The sequence below is a fragment of the Monodon monoceros genome, unplaced genomic scaffold, assembly GCF_005190385.1.
Source record: "Monodon monoceros isolate NGI ecotype Baffin Bay Population unplaced genomic scaffold, NGI_Narwhal_1 Super_Scaffold_11, whole genome shotgun sequence".
Taxonomy (NCBI): domain Eukaryota; kingdom Metazoa; phylum Chordata; class Mammalia; order Artiodactyla; family Monodontidae; genus Monodon; species Monodon monoceros.
This window is the reverse complement of record NW_021703767.1, coordinates 137,902,091-137,926,046: the sequence shown is the minus strand read 5'-3', so window position 1 is coordinate 137,926,046 and position 23,956 is coordinate 137,902,091. Positions and strand designations below refer to the sequence as shown.

Below are 23,956 nucleotides of genomic sequence, written 5' to 3'. Positions count from 1 at the left end.
CCCATGTAATTAATTTTTTTTTCATCTTGATCTTTTGTTAGCACTTTTATGAATTCATCAGTTTTCCATTAGAGTTCTGAAAATGCTTCTTCATTCAGTTCAGCAGTATAGTCAGTTACCAGAAACCTGTACTTGTCAGAGTCTTTTCCATGAATTCCTCGAAGATGAAACCCTTTTATAGGAAATTTTTGCAAAAGCATCAAAGTACACCCAGAACTGTCTGTAAATGACAAAAGACTTAAAAATGACCACGGTTAAAGATCTGATGAAAGTTCATAATAATGCAATTGACAAGGAAATTTAGTTATTTCTGAGACATACATTTTAAAGTAATAGCTAGAATTATGACATAACGTTATAACAGAACATACAAGATTTTTAGAAATTTCATGTAATGTCTGAAACATTTATATTAACATATTTCCATACAAATAACCCAAAGAAGGTTTAGTATTAGTTGTTTTTTGTTTGTTTGTTTGTTTGTTTGTTTATACTGCAGGTTCTTATTAGTCATCAATTTTATACACATCAGTATATATGTCAATCCCAATCGCCCAATTCAGCCTATGGTATCTTTAATAGAGAAGATGTATTAATGTGGCTGAATTTATCAGTGTGCCTCATTCTCTACTCTGTCCCCATAACTACAACTGTCCCCATAACTACAGAAGTGTTTAGCCACTGTTCAGTGAGTCCTTTGTGACTGAATGAGCAGTGAAAAACCTGGAATACGGGTGTGCTATGCCCATCGGAGTTGAGGTTCTCGAGCTTATTTATGGTCCCAATCCCATCTCTTCCCAGTGCACCCAAAGTGCTTCAGAAAAATGCTATAGTACTAAACACTGAGAAAACATCTGCTCAACCATATACCATATATTTTGTGGGCTCCACAAATCTCATTTACAATTACATATTTCACCGAGGATCTTTGAAACAAATTCATCAAAAGAACAATCAGGACAATTCTCAGATTCATGAATTAGAGATGAGGAATGCTATAAAACTAGAGGGAGGAGGCCTTCCTTGATTTACGGAGAAGTAGGGAATTTAATATTTTTCCCCAAATGAAAGGTGCTCTTTTTCAGCAAATGCAGGGTGTAGATTATTATGTGGATTTGTAGGGAGGAAAATGGGTTAATCATGTCATAGTTAATTTCTGTATATTGTTTTAGAGCAATATAGAGAAAATATTCCATTTGGAAACTTTAACCGTAGTGTTAAGAGAGAAATAGCATTCTCCACATCCTGAAAATTTCTCTATGTGTATTTAAGAGAATTTGGACCTATAGAAAAATCTTAAAATGAAAAATCATCACCGGAAACATTCATGGCACTTCCCAGATTTAAAAAAATAACCAAAAACGTTATTCATCAAAATTTTTAAAAAGTGAAACAATCTCCATATTATTCCTTGCTGCATCCTAAAAGAGAGCTCCCATAAATAGCACAATTTACAGTTGATGGTAAGCTTCTCTCTGAGAAAAAATAATAGTTTGTGTTTCTGCCAGATGCTTTTCCAGCATTAAGTGCTATAAATATGCCCTGAAGTGTGTTCAACAGATAACGCAAAGTGCCAAAGAATGGCAGAGAATTAAGTTGCACCCTGTTCACATACAGAATCCATTGAGACACCATATGCATATTTATATTTTAAAATCAAAATGTGAAATTAATTCAAGGTGCATTTAATAGGAACCCATTTAGAGATCTCTGCTAGGTCTCAGGGACAAAATGATGATGTCTTTCTCTCTCTGTTGAGGAACTTACTCTCTATCAGAAGAAACAGACATTTAACCCTAGTTATGGCAGTGACGTCAGTGCTATAAGGAGTCACTCCCTGTACCCAAGGCCACATGGAGCTGGTGACCTGTGATGAACAGGTATCTGTCAGGCAAGTGAAGGTGCTCCAGGCAGAGGGAGAAGGCTTTGAAAATGATTTCTTCTTGTGGTATTTTCCTTAAGAGAATAAAAGGGAGGGCTTTCCCTCATTTATCTACACTGGAGGCAGTTATTCTTGTTAGAGAGCAGACATCATGACTGGGGTGATGGGTGGGTAGGTTTCTTGGGGGAGGAGGTTGGGACGATTTAGGGGAAGCATGCAGGTCACACCCGGAAATAAAGTTTTTCTCTGCATCTGATACCAACACCTTTGACAGCTTGACCCTCAGACATGGCTAGATTCAACATGTCTAATTCCCCCCGCACTTTCCAAGGGTAGGTGACAGTCACGCACTGAGGGGAGTGTTCAGCTGTGGACATGGTGAAGGGCTATTGTACGCTGGTTGAGTAGTTAGACACAGTGGTTTTTCTGATTTCTCTCAGTTTCCTACAAGAAATTATCGTGATTTTATCAGTAGAGTTAAAACTCATTTGCGGTCTCTCATTTACAGAAAGATCCCCAAAAGACTGAGCAAACTTCACCAGAACCAAATGTTCCTTTTGGCTCAATTAGATCTGAGACAGGCTGGGACCTGGGCCCCTTTGCTGCAGTGCTTGCACCTGGACAAATGTCTCCTCCAGCAAGAAGATACAAAGAAATTATAAGGGACTAAAAATAACTGCGTGCATGCACAGTTGGGGCAAATTATGGACAACAAGATACAAAAAGACCAAAAACCCAACTGCCGCTTCTCAGGAATCGGGAGCAAAAGCAGGGCACTGTGCATGCCCCCTGCACTCAGCACCACCAAAGGGCTGGGCAGACCACCTAAGCCACACCTCCAGCCTGAGCCCTGGCCACACCCCTCCCCTCACCCCATATAAGGAACCAGCTCGCCCCCGCTAGGGCAGTGAGCAAGGGAACCTGTTAAGCCTTACCTGAATTTCTTGTCTGTCCTCTTATCAATTTCTATTGATCGGAGAAGGCCAAGAACCCTGGTCGGTATCAGATCATGAGCACCGGCTTCCAAAGCCCACTGTCAGCCAGTGTCTCCCAATCAGGACCCCACCATTAGAGGTCACGGGGTCAGCTGTTTGTACCCCAGACATACAAGAACAGTGGTTTCACAACAGGAGCCAGGCAAAAACTCTCAAATTAGCCTCTCTTACTCAAATAAGTGCTATTTTTATCATCCACATTAGATACTTGAAAACATTAAGTACTTAATATTTAAAAATCATGAAGTTTCTAGATGAGTTGAGAAGACTTTGAAAAAGATAAGTGAGTCCATCGAGATTTTTTCACAACCACTTAGTGACAAGGTATTTTTGTTGCTTATAAAAGTTAGTTACCTAATATATCTGAGAAATTGTGACATGCCTCTCTTCTTTTTCTCTATGTTTATTTAGAATTTGTTTTTTGAGTGACTACTGGTCGTGTATAAAAATGACCCTACTCTTATGGTATTATCTTTCTTTTTTTTCTATTTTTCTGTTCCTGAGGCAGGTACTATTCATTTCTGTATTGAAGAGTACAGAAGACAGGAACACATTTAAAGTAGGGCATCAATCATTTGAGCTCAGAGAGAACACTCTTAATTGAATCATGTTTTTCACTTTGGGACTCAATGCAAGTGAATTTTCACTTTTATTCATATTGTAGTCATCTACCTAAATGTTAGCTGCACAATCGCAGATTAAAATAAGTTGTTAAATATTCTTTCTGGGACATGTAATTAAGGAATAAAAATATCTTTCTCATGTCATTTTCCCCATTGAGTAAGAGAATTTGAAAAGTACATGTCTTCACATCAGTAAGGAAAATGTATAACCATAAACTATTCTATCTTGAAATTTCTTCTTCAAATATTTTGTTAAGTGGAGTAACAGGGAAGGCAGTCTCTTGGCTTACTAGGGTGGTTTTTATTTGCCTGCTGGCTAGGAGTTTCCTTCAATTAAAACAGCCTTAAGTACATAAGGAAAGAACTTAGCCATGGCTAACACTGAATCAGCTAATGCAAATATAATAGTGAGTTAGATGCTTGTTATAGTGAGGTTTTAAGAGACATGACACAGGGCCTTGCTTTTGCTTTTTTTTTTACAGAACTAGCGATTCCCCCCCCCCCCCCCCCCCCCCCCCCACCCCCGCACAAATGGATCACAGCAAAGCATTCAACATAGAGATACAAACAATGGGGTCAGAGGTCATGCTGCAACAATAATTAGCTTGGAGAGAAAAGGTAAAATGTACAGAGAGAATCACAAAGGCTTGGAAAGCACTTATATGGGGTTTGAGAGTTACAAGATTTCCAAGATTGATCTACTGTTTTGAATTCATCCCTCTTGTGTAGAAGTTCCCCAGTTCCCTATGTTATCTGAGTTATTTTTTACTTCTTTTTACGGCTTGTTTTTAAGGCAAGAAACTTTTGATTATTTTTCTTGAGTAATACACATTACTCACAGTTAGACATATGGAAAGGTTCAATCTTCAAATGACTATATATTGATCTTTTAAGACCTAGACATTGGCCACTTACACAAGAAGGGGCCATCTTTGGAGAAAATGTACTAATATTTAGGATGAGTGGTTCTAAAACTTTAGTATGCTTCAGGAGCACCTGGAAAGGTTGTAAAACACGGATTGCTGAGCTTCATAGCCATAGTTTCTGATTCAGTGGGTCTGGGAAAGAAGTTGAGAATTTTCATTCCTTTTTTTTTTTTTTTCAAATTCACTGAATATCATCTTATTGCTTTTTTTAATTGAAGTATAATGGATTTACAGTATTATGTTAGTTTCACGTGTACAGCATAGTGATTCATTCTTTTTTCCAGATTATACTCCATTATAGGTTATTATAAGATGTTGGGTACAAATCCCTGCATTTCTAACAGGCTCCCAGCTGCCACTGCTGCTACTCATCTGGGGACCACACTTTAAGAACTAATGCTTTATATGAGTATTAAATGAAACTGAGAGTTGATAATAAGCAAATTAAGATAAAATCATTAGAAACTTTCTATTGATATATACAAAAGTGATATTCAAAATATTTAACAAGCCACTGAACAGTTAGAATGCACACTGGTCTTAATCCACATGGCTGAACCTATGCAGATGGCCTCAATATTAGATTTGAGTGAGTGTATGCAACATAAAAACAACCGTACAGGGCTTCCCTGGTGGCGCAGTGGTTGAGAGTCCGCCTGCCGATGCAGGGGACACGGGTTCGTGCCCCGGTCCGGGAGGATCCCACATGTCGCGGAGCGGCTGGGCCCGTGAGCCATGGCCGCTGAGCCTGCGCGTCCGGAGCCTGCGCTCCGCAACGGGAGAGGCCACAACAGTGAGAGTCCCGCGTACCGCAAAAAAAAAAAACAAAACAAAAAAAACACAACTGTACAGAGATAAATACAAATTTTAAACTTTTTTCCAGGAGTAGTTTTTCAATAGTTTTCAAAATAAAAATCTAAAGTAAGTGTTTTAGAGTTTAGGATACCATATCTTTTTATCATTTCATTTTTTTCATATCCAAAACAACAATCTAAGTTAAAGTTTTGAAATCAGATAATTTTCTTAAAAAATAAAGAATTCCTCTGTTCAAGTATTATCTCTTGTCTCCCCAAAGAGGATGGTAACTTCTTTCATAACCACTCTTTATTTTTCTGATGTTACACTTTAATAGGATAATGTTCATTTTATTTTAATAAAAATTTAATGTGATGAAATGACATCAGAAACTAACAAAGACCACCTTGTTCTTTTTGAAATCACGTGTTCATGAAAATGAATTGGTTATCATTGCCATATATGTATGCTCATAGTAAACTTCCTAGTTCTTCAAAAGCATATCACGAGACTTTATGCCAAAGACATGCAGATTAAAATTGTACAAACAAGGTATTGGAGCTAAGGGAATAAAAGGATGCATGAACGTTAATTTTGCAGTGAGTTTCACAGAATAATAGTGCTTTATAACAAAGCCTCATAGATAAGCAAAATAGATGTGTGTATATGTGTGCATGTGTTTCAAAATGATGAAACTCTTCCGAGTGTTCGCCATTTCACGGTTATTTTTATCTACTTTGGAACTTCAGTTGCCTTTAAACCTGAAGGCTTTTTGAAATACTGAAGACAAATTTTGAAGATTGAAAAGTCTGACTGGCTACTGAAGGCTAGGATTGGTGCTGACATTTAAAGTGGCATCACTATTCCGCAGGAATGTGTGTGCATATCTTGAATGTCACCGCTTGCCTCTGGGATGACACTTGTTAGATTTCACGGTGTCATGTGCTAGTTCAAGGTCGGCGATAGTGATTTTTACACTATACCCGAATATTCCATTTATGATCTAAAAGGAACTTGTTGAAAGCAATGTTTTCTTGTTCTCTGTGTACTTTGATCACCTAATTCTCTTTGAGTTTTAAAATACAGAATTCTGACATGTGCTGTGATGAAGTAGTACACTTACTTAACTTTGAAATCATTCCTGTGAAAAATAATAGTCTGTTTGTGTTCAATGGTTCCCAGGTTTCTGAGGATGACTTGACTCAGAGACTGGCTAAGAAATAATAGGAGACAACCTTGGAGGGAAAATGGCATGCTACGTACACCCAGCACCTCTCTGCCCAAAGGCAAAGCAGATGAACCCCAAAGACACATCTCTGTCCAACTACTGCTTTTTGAAAAATCTCTCAGCATGATTCCTTCTTAGGCTGCAGCTTTGTCTACAGTCACAGAAAGGTTAGATGTGGCTGAAAAATCTATCCAGTCCAGTGAAGTGGGCTAACAGGGTAAGGAGAGCTGTCTGGGCTTTCTTCATTTACACAAGGAACACGCCTTTATGCAACACACCTGTATCAAGGGGGCTTGCGGCAACATGGATGCAACTAGAGATTCTCATACTAACTGAAGTCAGACAGAGAAAGACAAATCCCATGTGATATCACTTATATGTGGAATCTAAAATATAACACACATTAACTTACCTATAACAGAAACAGACTCACAGACATAGAGAACAGACTGGTGGTTGCCAAGGGGGAAGAGGTATGGGGGAAGGAAGGATTGGGAGTTTGGGGTTAGCAGATGCAAACTATTATAGAGAGAATGGATACACAACAATGTCCTACTGTATAGCACAGAGAATTATATTCAACATCCTATGATAAACCATAGTGGAAAAGAATACAAAAAAAGAAGAGTTCAGGGGGCAGTATACATAGATATTAAACTTAATACCAGTAGAACCCAAGAGCAGTCCAATAAATTATACAAACATAAAGATCAATGACAAAGAAAATTTACAGTATCCAGAAGGGTTATCTGTCTGCATTCTGTTTACAACTTGTATATCGACTTCTACCCCTAGCACACACACACCCTACACCACCACAATCACATTGAGGCTACCCCGATCCGCCTCCACTATATCCAACATTTCCCCCGAAATTCTACAGGTCTCTCCATAGCATTTTGGACCTTCATACCATTCAACTTTTTCTTTTCAAATTTGTGGGAGGCTCGCTTGCTTTTTTTTTTAATAGCAGATATTTTTAATTATTATCAGGGTGCTTTGGGACTATTATTCAATTAACAAGTGAGTGTGCATATTGTCTTCTTTTGTTTTGCTTTTTAACATATCAGGGGTCTCAACTGGGAGCCTACCAACTATTGGTAATTTGATCACCCTCTTTTCCCCACAACTCCCTGAGCCATTTCACTTGTTGGAAGCATTGGCTTAGCTGTATCTGTGCAGAGGGTTTTTTTTTTTTTCAGCCGGGGGGCGCGGGATATAAGTACACTCTTAAGTGTCAGGATTCTTTCGGAGTAACTTTCTTAATATCTAAAATAGTGACATTCACCTGGTCCTATGGTGTATTAAAACAAAGTCATATCTGATTTGAAATACCACCGAGAATATAGATTTGCCAGGAAACTTAGAATGAAAGTATATGTACAAAATGTATATTTTGAAGGTACATGTGGGGGTAGCACTGTTTATCTCAACCTCATATTTTAATATGCATTATATATAAAGCATTCACTTCTATACCAGGAGTGGGAGATGAACCTTGCTTTAAGGGAAAGTACATCACCAGCTGTCTAGAGAAGATGACCGACTATATATTGTGCAATTAATTGAATACAGCATCATGCCCTCAAAAGATATACCCAGAGGATTTGAATTATTGGAAATAAATCAGGAAGGAGAAAAAAGGGACACCACTCTGTCCATCAAAATAGCATTTTCCATGTAGAATCAAACCAATCCAATCTATCACTGGTTCCTCAATTAACTATAGTAAGTCTTAACTTCATAGTTTGACTCACACTATGTCTTTTGACGTTATGTGTTGTTGGAAAACTGATGCATGAGTGTCCTCTCTGTTCAAACTGTTTCTAATATACAATTTCCTTGTCCAGTGTTCTTTCAATAAAGGTACCTAGTCCTTTGAGGATACTTGTCAGAATGATGCAAATGAAGGTGTGGATTATATATTTATCTACTTATAAAAAGATATTATACTGCAACACCCTACCTACTACAGTTGCTGTGATGAAGAGGCCAATGTGCATTTTTCTGGCAAAATGGAACATTGGGTTTAAATAAGTCATGGGAAGTGATGCGTAGATACTATACAGAATTAGTCCTCCACCGAGATTTCTTCCTTGTGAGGTCATAGTTTTAAAGGTTTTGAGCTGGAAAACCTTCTAATCTAAGAATCTCCCTGCCCACTTCCACCTCACCCTAAACCACAAAGGCTTCCCCGTCACCACCAATAAATTAACATTAATAAATATATATTTTTAAGATGATTTTCTATCTCATTGTCTCTCCAATACCAAAAGATAAGGTTAAGAAAATATAAACTTGGGAATATATATATTACTATTTATAGAAATCTCAGAAAGCAAAGGCAAAAGTATTGCATCGGCCCCATGAAGTGCTCAAAACACACTGGATCCTCCTGGCAATGGACCAGGGCACAAAGGACACACGTGTTGAAAGAATACCTTGAACTCAGACTACCCTCTGTGGGAAGCAAAGAGAAATAAAGAATCATAAAATTGCCTAGCTTCCATATACTCCATTTGGACTTCAGCAGTGCATTTTATTTTGAACTCTCACGCTCCCATCTCAGCCTCCAGGGTGCCTATTTCCCTTGTTATCGGTGAATTTTTCCTGGTAGACACCTGTTGGGTCCTGTATTAATAAGACACATTGTAGGAGGAGAAACATATTTCCGGAGCCAAGAAGGTGAGAGCTACTCTTTCTAGGGCCCTTGTTAATCTTTGGGAGCCCAGCATCTTCTGTGACGGAACAAAGGCAATACAGTTGTAAATTCTTATTTTTTTTTCTCCCACTCCACAAAGAAAATGTTGTTGCTATGTTAGTGTTCATCTACATTTTTCTGAAGAGAAGCAATAGAATATTTCTTCCTTCCATCCAGAGGTTTTAGAACTTGATTCCCTTTGCTTCGTAGCATCATTCTAAATAGAACCCCACCGTTTGACCACAGCCACAATTCGCGTGAATGGTACCTATTATTGAAAGGGAGTCTGTATTTGCAGTAATACAGAGAATGCCAGTTTAGAAATGAGCCTGATTGCATGGTTCATTTTGTTCTCCTTTGTAGAGCCAGGCTGCGGCCCACTACAAAGGCACGAAACATGCCAAGAAGCTCAAAGCACTGGAAGCCATGAAAAATAAGCAGAAATCTGTAACTGCCAAGGACAGCGCAAAGACTACCTTCACCTCCATCACTACCAATACCATCAATACCAGCTCTGACAAAACAGGTTAAGCGATGCTCTTTGTTGTGTTACTGTCGTCCTCATCCTTGTTGTTCGGGGGCTCCTTCCCTTGCTTGACTGTATCTGTTGCTGGTGTTCCTTCCATCTTGATTCATGCTTGATCCATCTTTCTATGTAATGGTAATGCTTCCCCCTCATTTTTCCAGTACCCTTGAGCGATGTCGATAATCACTAGTAATGTTGCAGATTTTGCATTGGAAACAGTCCTATGGCTGTTTTAGAGGAACACAAGAGTCAGAAGGGCATCTAAAGCCATACCTCTTTTTGAGAAGTGAACCTTTCCGGTGTGTATCGTTTGCATCTTGTAGGCAAGCACGTTAGCCTATAACCGCATGGCAGATTTGATTGAACTGTGAGTACACAGCAGAATATGCCAAATGAATCAAGAAGGCCCCCATAAGGGCATTATTCCTGACAGGGTTTATTCTCATAAATCCCAAACATTGCATTGTTTTAAGTAGTGGCTGTGAGAATCTGGGCTTGTTATGGCTGGGTAACCTTTCCCTCTGCATACACAGGTAAGTGTTATTGATACCAATTATTCTTTTTAACAGTCTTCACAGTGAAATGACGGCCTCTGAATGGTGCCTTGGGATAGCTCCTCAAGCAACCAGTGTATTCACGGCAGGGGAAGCCAGTGGGGTTTCCATAAGCTGGCATTTAAAAATATAAGACCACTGGTCCTCGAAACTTACATAAAAAGAGATCCCGTGTGATTCATGGATGTACACACATCCATTTAATGAATCACTTTCTAAGAATACAAGGGCTGGTATGTGCCAGTTGCCTTCCGGCCCCTACAAATAGCAGTGGTCAGGAAGCATTTATCTTGTCATTTATGGGAATGTCTTACCTAGAAGAGATCTTCTGGCCCTGGCTGATGAAAATATAAAGTCAACAGTGAACCAATGCAACAGATTAAAGCGACGTTATTACACGCGGTACACCCATGAGACATATGATACATAGTCCTCAAAGGATCTGGAGAGATGCTTGCTCCTGTGTGAATCTGTAAGGGACGACAGTGTCCTCTGTGAGTTCCCACAACACATTTTATATACTTCATCTGAATATTATTGGTGCATGCATCATGCCTCCTTCCTGAGTAACCTGTATACTCTCTGAGGCTGAGTGACCTCTCGTCATCTTTGTACCCCAGCACCTGTCTGACGCGGGGTAGGTGCTGAGTAAAATGTCTGTTGGCTGCATTTTCTTTCATCCCTTTGATTCTCTGATTCATCTGGCTTTGTGTCACAACATATAAAGGGGGAAGAAGAAAAAAAAAACTTGTCATGTTCATTTCTTTGGTATTCAGAGCAAGAGCTGAATTATACCGTCTTATTAATTTAGATGTAAAACCTTGTAGGGAACACATTATTCTTTTCTCCATTAATTGAAAAGTCACCACCCTATTTGGGGGCCTGTAGGGGAAATGAGCAGTCTTGAAGCAGTTGAGTGTAATTTCAGCTCCCAGATACTGGCATCTGGGATGGGATCCCTAAAGCCATACTCGCCATAGAGACATATATTTCATTTGCAAAAAGATAGTAGGTAGGAAGAATAAAGATGTAAATTTGATGTAAAAGGTTTGATATAAAGAGATGAGTTTGATGTAAAGTTTTTGCTCGTTGCCAGACTCTTCTACTCCTAGACATTTTTATCAATAATGGCTGTTTGGATTACCTTGATTTCTCTTTAAAATGTAAAAAATCCCTGTTACATTGAGATGCATGGCATTTAAAAATATATATATGTACATGGTAGGTAGAGCTGCTGACTGGGCTTAAGAAGTGCTCCCTTTGTGTCATCTCCGTTACATAAATGAGTTATGAATACATACCTCCATCCCTCACCTGAGAGACTAGAGTGGAAAGGCTCTGTCCTCTTGGAGGATGAATGGAAACTAGTTTGGACTGGGTTGTGGGACAGAGCCTACATAAGATAGACAGAATTCTAGTGGGGATGCCAGATTCACCTAGTGGTTGGAATGGTGTTGAAATGGTGAAGTGCCCTTTCTAGCTGGAGCTAGAGAAAATTCCAGAAGGACAGAGGGATAATAAAATCTGCAAAGTTAGTACAAATATCTTAAAGCCAAAGTAAGGAAGTGATGGGCATCTGGAAGGGGTTGGCTTCCTGATCCAAGGGGACCTCTACCCACAAAGAAATGGGTCATACAGGTTGAAAGACTAACGAGTCCAGCACACTCGCTAGGTGTTTTAAGCCAAACTCTATCCTTATCTGGGATTTCTGCAAAACTACCTATGAGAAGTCGCCCAAGAAAGCTCCTGGAATTTCATAGGCTCTTAGCCCATTCGTACTGCAGTATGAATCCGAGGCACCTATGCTGATAAATGGGAGTTTTCTTAAAGCGATTACTTGTCCTTTTTATTACTGCCTGTGTCCTCATACTGATTGGGAAGGAGCACAGCTCTGAAAACAGGATGGGTCTCTGAGCTAGTTTCTTACAACAGTTAAATACTCGGAGGCAGAAGGGGAAAGAGAGAACACTCTGAAATCAAAGACCACATATTTTTTAATGATAAAAAATTGTAACCTTTCTACTTAATGTAAAAAGTTGTTTTGGGGTTTGTGGACTTATCCATGCATAAAAGGTATAGAGACATTAAACCACTTTCAGTAAGTTTACCAAATTGTTCTTAACAAGAATTTAGTATGTATGTAGGCCAATTGCTTTTAAAAATGCTTGAGTATACAGTGATGTGATAGACAAGAATCTTAGGAGAAGGTTGGGCAACAATAGTAAAAAAAAAAAAAAAAAAGAAAGCAAGAAGTGGTATAGACTTGAATTTAAAAATTGCTTAGGAGGTTTTCCTGGGATTCTTTAAAACACAAGAAATAGAATATTCATAAAAACCAAATTCTCATTCCAAATCTACTTACAAAAAGAGAATGTAGACAAACAATTCCTTCTAAATTCCTAAATCATGTATTATGGGCTTAAATTGCTACCTTAGGCTAATAAATATATCTACATATTTGGGCTTACATGAGGGCTGAGGTCTCAGTCACTAACTTCGTGATCTTGGGATTCTTTTCCCCTCCTTCTACCAGTCTGCAGGCTGCAGTGGTGAGCAATTCAGTGATCCACCACCAGCCGCTCCCAGATAGCCTCGTTCCCCTACTGCTAGGCAAGAAGACACTCCCTAACGTTAATACATAATTTTAGTTCTTACAATCTAATGAGGAGTGTTTGGTGAATTTACACAAAGAAAAATTTATAGGCAAAAGTAATATTTTTAAAAATATTTCGAACACTCAAAATTGTTACGGGAGGGTGATTGCTATTCATTCACAGAATATTTCATGGAGCAAACATTTCCAAAGGTGACCAGAATAACTTTGTCTGACTTAGCGAGGTTTTTTCTTAAATTGAAGTATAGTTGCTTTACAATGTTGTATTAGTTTTGGTGCACAGCAAAGTGATTTGGTTTATATATATATACACACATATACATATATACATACATATATATATTATTTTTGGATTCTTTTCCATTATAGGTTATTACAAGATACTGAATATAGTTCCCTGTGCTACACAGTAGGTCCTGTCGTTTATCTATTTTATGTACAGTAGTATATAGTACTATCTGTTAATCCCAAACTCCTAATTTATCCCTCCCCACGTTTTTCTTTTAATGCAAGTTTTCTATACAGAAAAAGTAATGACAAAACTTAAGAAATTATGCTTAAAATAACTGGGCAAATATAGCTCAATTGATTTTTTTTTCCTGTGAAATGACACGTTCGCAGTTGTTGGATTAAGTCTTGTGCGAAGTCATCCTCTGGTCTTTCTTTACTTTCCCTTTGGGGACAATTTTATTCATTCCTATGACCTATCCATTAGGTTAGGCTAGGTGAATCTGCAGTAATAAACAACTGCCAACTCCTGGTGGCTTTTACAGCCACTAATTATTCCTCTCACACCCTACAGAGCAGCTATGGGTTTTTGTTTTTTGTTTTTTTTTCCTTTGTTAATTTAACTCTAGGGCCAGGCTAATGAAGCAATCACTAGCTGGGCATTACCAGTTCTATGGAAGAGGAAGAAAGAAGGGTGTGAATCAATAGGCTTTTAAAGCTTTTTAATGCAAGTGACTTAACTTTCCTCTCCCTTTCCTTGGCAAGTCACATGATCAAGCCTGATTATAAAGGGCAGGGAAGAATAATCTTCTTCAGGGAAGGGGACAGATATTAGTGAGCAATAAAGCATCATATCCCACCATGGCTTCCGCCAGCCCTGTGTTGGAGTCTCAGCATTCCACATCTCCAGCCTTGTTCTTCTCCTGAAATCTGACCTGATTTCTTTTTTTTTTTTATACATTTTATTTATTTATTTATGTTTAAAACCCAGCTGCATTGTATCTTTGTCGCTGCATGCAGGCTTTCTCTAGTTGCAGCGAGTGGGGGCAACTCTTCGTTGCAGTGCGCAGGCTTCTCGCTGTGGTAGCTTCTCTCGTTGCGGAGCATGGGCTCTAGGTGTGCGGGCTCAGTAGTTGTGGCGCACGGGCTTAGTAGCTGTGGTGCACGGGCTTAGTTGCTCCACGGCATGTGGGATCTTCCCGGACCAGGGCTTGAACCCGTGTCCCCTGCATTGGCAGGAGGATTCTTAACCACTGAGCCACTAGGGAAATCCCTGACCTGATTTCTAAGGCTTATTGGTCACTCACTTGGATGGTTTGTTAGCACCTCTATTTTGCAGGTTCAAAAAAAAAATAAGCCTCACTTTGACCATCCTCCCCAACTCTCTCTCCATCCTGCCTTCCCGAGTTTTACTTTTGGTCCTGGAGCTCATAGACCTGAAACCTTCTATCCGTCTTAGCCTCTTCTTCCTATCTCAGTCCACACATCCGTTCAGTGGTTGGAACCCACTCCCCTCACATTCCCAGAAGACGTCCTTCACTCTTTCACACATGGTTTCTACCCATATCCTGGCCTCATGGGTCTCAGTTTTACTCCTACCATTGCCCTAGCCTCCATGCAAGTCCAACTGCCTCCATTCTGGCCCCTTGACAACCACATCCTTCATGCTACTGCCCATTCATACTAGACAGTGTATAAGGCACAGCACTAACCCACTCAGAAACCTTCATTGTGCCTTTATGCTGGACCTCATGGTCCCCCATGGTTTGATCACAACCTGCCTTTCCAAACTTTTCTTCTGTTGTTCACCTGCAATATTCTCCACTAGAGACGTGATCCCCCTGCATCTTTGTATCTTATACTGTTCTAAATTTCTCCCTTAAAGTGTGTCACTTTTCTCTTCTTCGTTCTGCCTATGAAGTCCCATAAGAATCCGTATCTTCCTAACTGCCCTATCTTATTCTTGTTCACATATAATTTTTATGTCTTTACCTTTTCCTATGGCCAGATGATATGCTCATTTAGAGTACATACTTGCATAATCCTTTTATTTATCTTTTTTTCTTTAAAGAGTACTTTTTGTGTAAAAGTAGGGTTTTTTTTGTTTTTCTTTTAATAAGTAGTTTTAAAACCTGAAGCAATCAGTTTTGCTCTCTTGTTCTTGAATTAAAAGCAAACCTCTAGACTTTTTTATTTGTGAATACCTGATTGCATGAAAGAACAATGGTTCTCATTAATCCAAAGAATTCTGAGATATTGCTCATCAAATTTCAGAGTTGCAGGTTTTCTTAAAGGTCATCAAGTCTAACTCCTAAAGTTTGTTTGTTCTTTGTTTGCTTCCTTTGAGATTCCCTGGTTACACAGGTAAAGAAGACTTGACGTTTCTAATGTTCCTTCAGTGACTATCACTCAGGAGTTAGTCTATTGAGTTTTAGATTTACGATAGTCATCCACTTGGTAAGATCTGAGAACATTTCTCCCTGGTTCTATTACATAATTCTCTCAAGTCTCAGCGAATTGCAAATATAGTCATTAGATAAAGCTACTATGTTACAAGTTAAATTTGCACTTTTCTCTCTTATGATTCAGTCTTCTTTGTATCAATTTTCCCCTCTCTTTTTCTTTTTGGCAATTCAAAATTATCATCCAGGGATGTTGTACTTACCTGACCCAAAGGTGCCAAGAGTGAAATACTTTTGAATCTATTTATGAAAAGGTCTATGAATGCAAAGGAACATTTATTTACTCTGAATTAATAATTGATTCTAAGTGTTTATTGGAATTCAAATTATTTATACTTAGAGTGATGGAGACTTTTCTAATGATAAAGAAGATATCCAATGGAAAGTGATATCCAATGACTACAAATAAATACATTAGGAAACAAAGCCTCTTTGTGAATGTCAGTCAATTTTATAAGGTCACAGAGTCTGGGGTCTTTCCTTTCCTGAGCCTTATCCTCTCAAGCCAGCTGTTTACATCAGGCCCAGTGCCAGGCAGTGCTAGGCACACACTTTTTTTTCCCTTTCCATTTAAGTAGAAGCTAAATCATGAGAATGGTGACCTGGAAATAAAAGTGGTAGATGAGTAGTTTGTAAGGAAAAGCCAGTCCAAGGCCCTTTAGAAGACAGACACATAGTTTTCAGCAGAGGACAAGAGAGAATTAGCTTTGTTTCTGTTTTCATAAGGAAGTTGGGAAAAGTTTGCTTTTCTTGACAGAGGCTTCAGACAAAGGTCCCAAGTGTTGGAAATTATAACAGAATACAGCTGGGTTTGACATCAGAAAGCCATGCATCTTTGAAATCGTGTTATACATTTGTATGTATGATATAGTATGGAATATATCAGATGGTATTTTATTATATAAATATTTTGCATACATATTTATTGATATGCAAGATTCTGTCTTTAATACCTGTTCCTGAAATACCCCACTACACCAGGTCTTCATAATCAGCATTGCCCATTTTCTTTAAGAAGAGGAACACATGCTTTTGTGGCTTATGAAGCCATAGCTCTTTTGACCTTTCAGAGGCAATACGAAGTCATTTGAAAAGGGACACATTTCTATCAGCACTTACAGATCTGGTGTAGTGACGTAAAAATGCCCCTCTTTGCAGAGTAGAAATTGTGCTGGCTCCTGGGGTCTTTCTTTTCTCACCCATTCTCCCAAACAAAGACCCCCTGGAACAGTCACTAATACAATTAAGGACCCCATTGCCAGCATCTTGGCACAGGAGTTGAAGCACTGTTGCGAGACCACTGATGCCTTAAGTGGTTTTTCTCTTCTTAGCGCTGGCTCATGACGTGCTTCTGACTGGTCAAAGAAAGAGCCTTTACCAAGTGTTCCCTGCTCAAGATGTGTGATAAGTACCAGCAGAGTGTATTGGTAGCAGATCTCTAGAGAGATTAAAAAAGAGAAGGGAAATTCAGAAAGGAAACACACACACAAACCCTAGATGCTTATTTGAATATTGTGGTTCCAGGATCCTTGTGTATGAATCCGTGATGACAGATCATACATTAGGGGTGATGTGGAAATCACAAACAATATTCTATCCTGTTCTTTTTGTGCCTGAGGAAATCAAGATGAATGGTATTGTGCTGATAAAAGCTTTGACCCAGATACATTATACAAACCCAATCTTTGAATCGCAGAAGAATTTCACCAAAAATTCTTCATCTGGACAGGAACGTGTTGTCTTCCTAAACGTAATGAATGAGTGAAGCAGTGAGGACCTACATTTCCTAAAGAACCTGTTGTCTATCCATATGGTCAAGGGCTGGGGTATTGTGTGCATGATAAGAGGGGAATTAAAACTAAACTGACAAGCTAGACATAATTTATGTTATGGTTCAAAGCAGCAGGGTCCCTGACTTGTGTGTGTGTGTGTGCGTGTGCGTGTGTGTGTGTGTGTGTGTGTGTGTATATGTACACACTTCGTGTATGTGACTGTCTTTCTTTAAGAAATACCAAATTGAATAAAATAAATGATAAGCTAAACACCTAACCAGTATCTATGAAATAACAGACATCTAGATGAATTTTAAAAACTAAATTAAAACTCCCAGTGGCTTTGTCTACAGCTGTTACACTTCTGGAAACATCTGTATCTATGTGTGCATTTGTGTGTGTTTTTTAATTAATGGAGGGTTTTTTTTCTCCCCCTATTTTTATGTTCTTCTTAGGAATCAAGTGGACATAAGCTTATATAATGATAAAATATTTCAACTGCAAAATAATAATTCTTAATGTTAGACTCTTAACTATAACAAAAAAGTTTAACAATGATCAAATATGACAGAACATGAAGTGAGCACCTGTAAAAAACACGTGGACCATGAGAGAACTTTGTCTCCAAAGTGGAAAAGTGAAGGGTTTAATATCTAATAGTAATAGACATGAAACGAATGTGAAACAAAACATGTTAGCAGCACATTTCTTACAGTCAGGAGCCATAAAGCTTCTACTGAATTCTTAGTAAAACACAAACTGAAACAGATATTTAAATTAAAAATTATACTTGCATTTATGTTCAATGAATTCCAGACTCTTAAACATGGCATCAGAACTTTTTTGTGGTCTGACCTTTGCCTACCATTTCTGGCAGTCCTTCACATCTCTGTTGAACTCCAGCGCAACAAAATTACTTGAGAATCCAGGGCAAGGTGCGTATGTTCTTTTGCTTCGAAAAACCCTCCCTTATACCTCACCTCATCCCATGTATCACCTACGGAGGCACAGAGGATGCACACGTTGTGTGCCAGTGATGGATGCGCACAAACATGTACAGATAGAATCACGTTCTTTGCCTGGCTAATTCCCATTTCCAGGCTTCTGTGTAAGTTCCGTCCTAGCACCTACTGAAATTGTGTATCTTCCTACTTGTCAACCCCATCAAATTTTCACCTCCTTGGTGGAGCATACACCTTCATCCCATACGTCGTTATCCCAGCCACTAGCAGTTTTACATTAAAACTGTCAATAAAGTGATGTATTAATTTTATTTTCAGGACTATCATCCGAAGAATTCTTTTAACAGTGAAAACTAACACACTCCCAAAATATATAGTACCAATTTCAATGCCTAGAGTCAATATATTTTACTAATTGAACTCTTATTACATTTAACTACTTTATAATACACATCAAAGATATTAACCAGTGTAACTCAGAATTTGAATGTGCAACCCTTGGGTTGAACATTTCCCAGAGACAGCATAAAATTAAGTTGCTATTTTAATTACCTTAATTACATTCAGATTCATCATTAAATTACCCTGCTACTTCAGTTTCTAATGAGAGTGAAGAACATTTTAAAAAGCTCTATTGAGTTAGACTGACTATGTACTAACCGAGTTGTGTCACTGGTATCGGGTTAAATTTGAGGGCAGAGAGCATATTTAACTCAGTGGGGTGGAGTCTGCGCCATGCGGCCAGTACACAGCCTTTGCTTTGCTTTTGCCATGACTCAGTTTGCAGGCAGCCTTGACAGCATTTGATACCTACATGATTGCTCAAGTCAATTACCCTCAGACTAACAGCTGGTGGTGCCTGGCCAAACTCCAAGGTGAAGGTCAAGATGTAGAATGTGTAGCAGTCAGGATACTTACCCATTTGGACCTTATCTTAATTTTTGCCTGGCTTTCTGTTTCCTTGCCAGCTCTCTGGTAGAATTAAAGTAAAACCAGAAAAGAATAGTGCATTTCTTTCATGCTGCTCAGGAAGTAGAAAAGCTTGTGGAAAAGAAAACCTTTCCCATCCTTCTCTGAACTGGTCAGAGATTTGAGCATCTGACTCTTGAGCTCTAGGGTATTTATTTGTTCTTTTATCCACCCATTCATTCACACCCACTCATTGCTATTCAAATAATTTTGCAATATTTTAAGATACTGCAGGGCTGCAAAGTAAGGTACAGAATAGGTGTTCTACTCCCAGGGTGACTCCAGTCTGGTTGGAAAACAAGAAATAAACCTAAAATATAATCCAGAGTAGGAAATGATTTGTCAGGGGAAACCAGCAGATATACTGCCATGAAAGTCCAGAGCAATTGGAATGATCCTTTCATAGGAGGGAGGTAGAGGGTTCACAAATACTACTAACCACATGTGCTAAACATGTCAAGGGTGGCAAACCCTAAAACAACTCCTTAGATGAAGTGTTTCCCTTAAACATTTAGGGCATATTCAGTATTTCTTCCTGTCCTCTCGTGGTTCACTTTAGCAAGAAGAAAAGGCTAAAACAAAGAGATTTAGAAATTCGACGTTAGAGGCTAGTGAAGGTTATAGGAGAATCCAACTCTTAATTTGCAGTTCAAGAAACCAGATTCTGAGTGAAATAACTTCACTGATGTCAACACGTTTGTAAGAGGCAGAGCTAGGATTGGAACCTAGTTCTGACCCCTGCAGCCTTGCGATCTCCTCGTAGGCAGCAAACCCCTTGATCCTCTGCTAATCCTTGTTAGCCCTACCCCACTGGGGTTTTTTGGCAGTCAAATGTTAATTTTTCTAAATGAATATACAAAATTATCAAATAAAGATACCACAAGACTGACTACAGGGCTTCCCAGGTGGCGCAGTGGTTGAGAGTCTGCCTGCCGATGCAGGGCGCATGGGTTCGTGCCCCGGTCCGGGAAGATCCCACATGCCGCGGAGCAGCTGGGCCCGTGAGCCATGGCCGCTGAGCCTGCGCGTCCGGAGCCTGTGCTCCGCAACGGGAGAGGCCACAGCAGTGAGAGGCCCGCGTACCGCAAAAAAAAAAAAAAAAAAAAAAAAGACTGCCTACAGTGGAAGGGATTAGAGTCTGGCAGGACATGTATTATCTTCTAGGAATTTCCAGTTTGGAAAGTGCTTTAATTCTTTCAGGCAACTAAGGTGATATTTAATGCAGTAATTTTGGTAATTGAAAATCCAGTAACTTAGAAAGGATTGATTCAGGGCCCATAAATGCAAGCTTTTTCCTGTATTACTAAGACATTTTAGATCAGTATATAGTGGTATTTAAAAATAAGGTAATGTAGTCTAAAGTTCAGGGGCATAAATAGTTTGCTCTATAAAGTTGGTGATTTCCCAAACAGGAGAAAGAGTGTACTTGTTATTTATATAGCTTTTAAAATTTCAATAGGTCATCATATTAATTTGTAAATTACTGACATCCCCATTTTAAGTAATTTTCTTTGCAGAAGACTGTATCAGAAATGAGACAGAAATCATATTTATCTCCCCATTAGTAGAAATATTTCATAAATCTCTCATTTGCCAAATATTTGGAAAAACATGTTAGTGGTGTTGGATTTGTCTCTTGGTTATTTTGAGGTACCAGTATGTGTTAACTTTTGTGCCCTAGGAAGAGGGGGTAGCTAATCGTCACCCTGAAAGATGAATGGATCTTAAAAAGCGTTTTGAAACAGTAGGTGAAAACCAATTTCTTACTTCAAAGTAATCCAGGATTCTAACCCGATTATATGCCTTTGTGTTAAAAAAAACACAAATCTAACAGCTGTGGTTGGAATAGCCATAGAATAATTTACTTGGCATGGCTGTCAAATTCCTTGAGTATTTCTGTCCTCTATTATTCCCTTTTTTCAAAAGAGTAAAGGTGACATCTTCCATCAAACTTGCAATTAATGGGGGAAGGCAAGATAGATTTTTTGAGTTGTACCTTGCAGAAATTTAATTTTTTATAATGCAAAGAGTAATGAAGGAAAGAAACCAAGTGGGACTTGATCAACAAAGTACTTTTTTCACGTAGAACACATCTAGAATACATCAAGAAGGCCCATTCAATTTGCAGGTACTTTGTCATCAGATTAATTTAATTTAGGTGCTGTTAAAATTACTTGCCTTTACTTAAAAACCTCAGAAAGTCTTTGTTTTTTAGCTTCATCAAAATTCCACCCAATGTAAATTTCTGCACAGCCAGGAGTTGCCAGTTTTATCAGTTGTCTTCTTATTCGAGAAAGAAAAATAAAACATTTACTATAATGTGCCCTACTCCCTGGTTTGGTCAATGTGCAAATTTACTTTTGGGTACCTCATTCCTACTCAATCCAGCATTAGCATCATGAAAACCGCATGTATGGCCGTTTAGAATCTCTGTGGTGTGTTTTAATTTAATGAAAGCTTTTCCCAAATGCTTGAGTGTATATGTGTAGCTTTGCCTGCAGAGTGCAAATTAATATAAAATTTTACATAGCTGGATAGGATACAAGTATATTAGGCTGCAAAATGGTGAATACTCACTGTCAAAAGTAAAAAAAAAACAAAACAAAATGAAAATGGAAAAGTCAGCCATTTGTCTATCAGAGTTCAACAAACCTTTTCTATACGGGGTCCAGATATTAAGTATTTCAGCCTTTGTGGGTCATGCAATCTCTGTCACAGCTACTCAGCTCTGACCCTGTCGCATGAAAGCACCCATTGCCAATATGTAAACGCATGAGCTGTGTTCCAGTAAAACTTAGTTACTAAAACACACGGCAGGCTGGATTTGGCCCACGGGCCATACTTTGCATATTCCTGGTCTAGTGGCCTCCAAATATTCAGCTGTTTGATATTTTTTCCAATTATCTGTGCATGCAAAACAAACCACTCAAAACTTGGTGGTGGGAAAAAAAAATTGTCATTTCTCCTCAGTATCTGTCATGATGATGAGCATCTTACTAGTAGTATTATTAGTACCATGTTATGGGATCTCTCATGATTCTGAGGTTAAGTAGGCAGGTTTTTTTGTTTTTTTTTTTTTGCGGTACGCGGGCCTCTCGCCGCTGTGGCCTCTCCCGTGGCGGAGCACAGGCTCCGGACGCGCAGGCTCAGCGGCCATGGCTCACGGGCCCAGCCGCTCCGCGGCATGTGGGATCTTCCCGGACCGGGGCACGAACCCGTGTCCCCTGCATCGGCAGGCGGACTCTCGACCACTGCGCCACCAGGGAAGCCCAAGTAGGCAGTTTTGGCTTGGGTGGAGGGCTGAGGAGCGCTGTCTCCCATGTACTTACAGTCAAACGGCAGCTTGTGATGCAGTCATCCCCAGACCTTCCCCACTCACAGATCAGGCTGTTAGCGATGCTACCTTTTGGTGGGAACCTCAGTGCGAGCTGTCTGCCAGAGCATCTACTGGTGGCCTTTCCACATGTCCTCACAACATGGCATCTGGGTTCTGAAAAGATAGCTAGGCTGAAGCTCTAATTCCTTTTATGACCTAGCCTCTAATTTCCCAATATCCTTTCACTGAACTTACTCTATTGGTCGAGATGGGCACCAGAGATGGCCAAGATGGTACCCAACGATGGCAGAGTGGCAGAGTCACAATGTCAGCTAATCATGTGAGATGGGAGTTCTTGCCCTGGCCATCTTTGTAAAATGGAACTGCCACAGTGGTATCTTACATCTTTGTAAAATGGAACTGCCACAGTCTGTTCTGCTCTGTGGTATTTGAACAACAGCCATAGAAAAGGCAGGACAGGATTTGGAGATCAAGGGAGAAATTGGGACCGTAATAGGAAGAACACATTGATCATGGTGATGCAGGCAAGCAGGGCCTAAACCCAAGATAGTGTAAGACTCGAAACACCAGAGCCGTGTGTTGAAGTGAAAGAATTTTAGGAATGTATATAAAAGATGAATGCATAGCCTCCTGTTTTCAAAGGAAGGTTGTGAATCCAATCTAGACCAACAGGGAAGGCCATCAGGAAGAAACCTCCATGACCAGAAGCAAGAGATGCCCTCGACTTGGAGGCCACAGTCTGAGTAGACTGGGAGCTCCATAACCTTGTGACAGTCTGGAAGCCATTGCAACCCAGGACAGCCCATAGCATAGAGTAGGGCAGACAGACGGCTGTTCCTAGGTGGGAAGAGAGAACCAGGTTTAGATAGTGAAGCTGAATCCTGGCAGTTGTCCCCAAAGCAAAAATCTCACCAAAATGACTGCATCAGCTGGTTGCTTTGACATCACCTTTCCAAAAATAGATGAAACAGCCCATCTGGGAAGTTCAAGAACGAGGCAAGACTTTCAAACTCCATCCCCTAACTTCTCTCATTTTTGCACTCAATCAGCTGTTCCCAGCATTAGAACCCCCGGAAGGGCCCTTCCAAGCCTGCACCTTGGTGTGTGAGCCCCGAGACATCTGTTGTGCCATTTGGAGCCTCCCTCTCCTGTCCCTGGCCATCTCTGTTTGTGGACCAAATGTGCCTGTTTTTTGCTCTATTTGTTTAATAGCCCCAGGAAAAGTTGATAATGCAATCATGGAAGTTCTGTCTAGCCTTTCTCTGGGACTCCTTGGACCCTCTGGACTCTAGGTTCTGCTCCATTCCAGCTGCTTTAGGTGTAGAGCCTATTGAAATTAACCTACTGTGTGTGTGTGTGTGTGTGTGTGTGTGTGTGTGTGT

General features: G+C 39.5%; 1 protein-coding gene across 3 annotated transcripts in view; it reads left to right on the top strand.

The window, feature by feature from the left end:
- ZNF385D (zinc finger protein 385D) overlaps nt 1-23,956 on the top strand; it is a 934,321-nt gene that overhangs the window by 830,289 nt on the left and 80,076 nt on the right. For all 3 annotated transcript variants that reach the window (XM_029214260.1, XM_029214259.1, XM_029214261.1), the window contains one exon: nt 9,514-9,676. In XM_029214260.1, the coding sequence (XP_029070093.1) occupies nt 9,514-9,676 (163 nt within the window). The remainder of the gene's footprint in view (nt 1-9,513; nt 9,677-23,956) is intronic.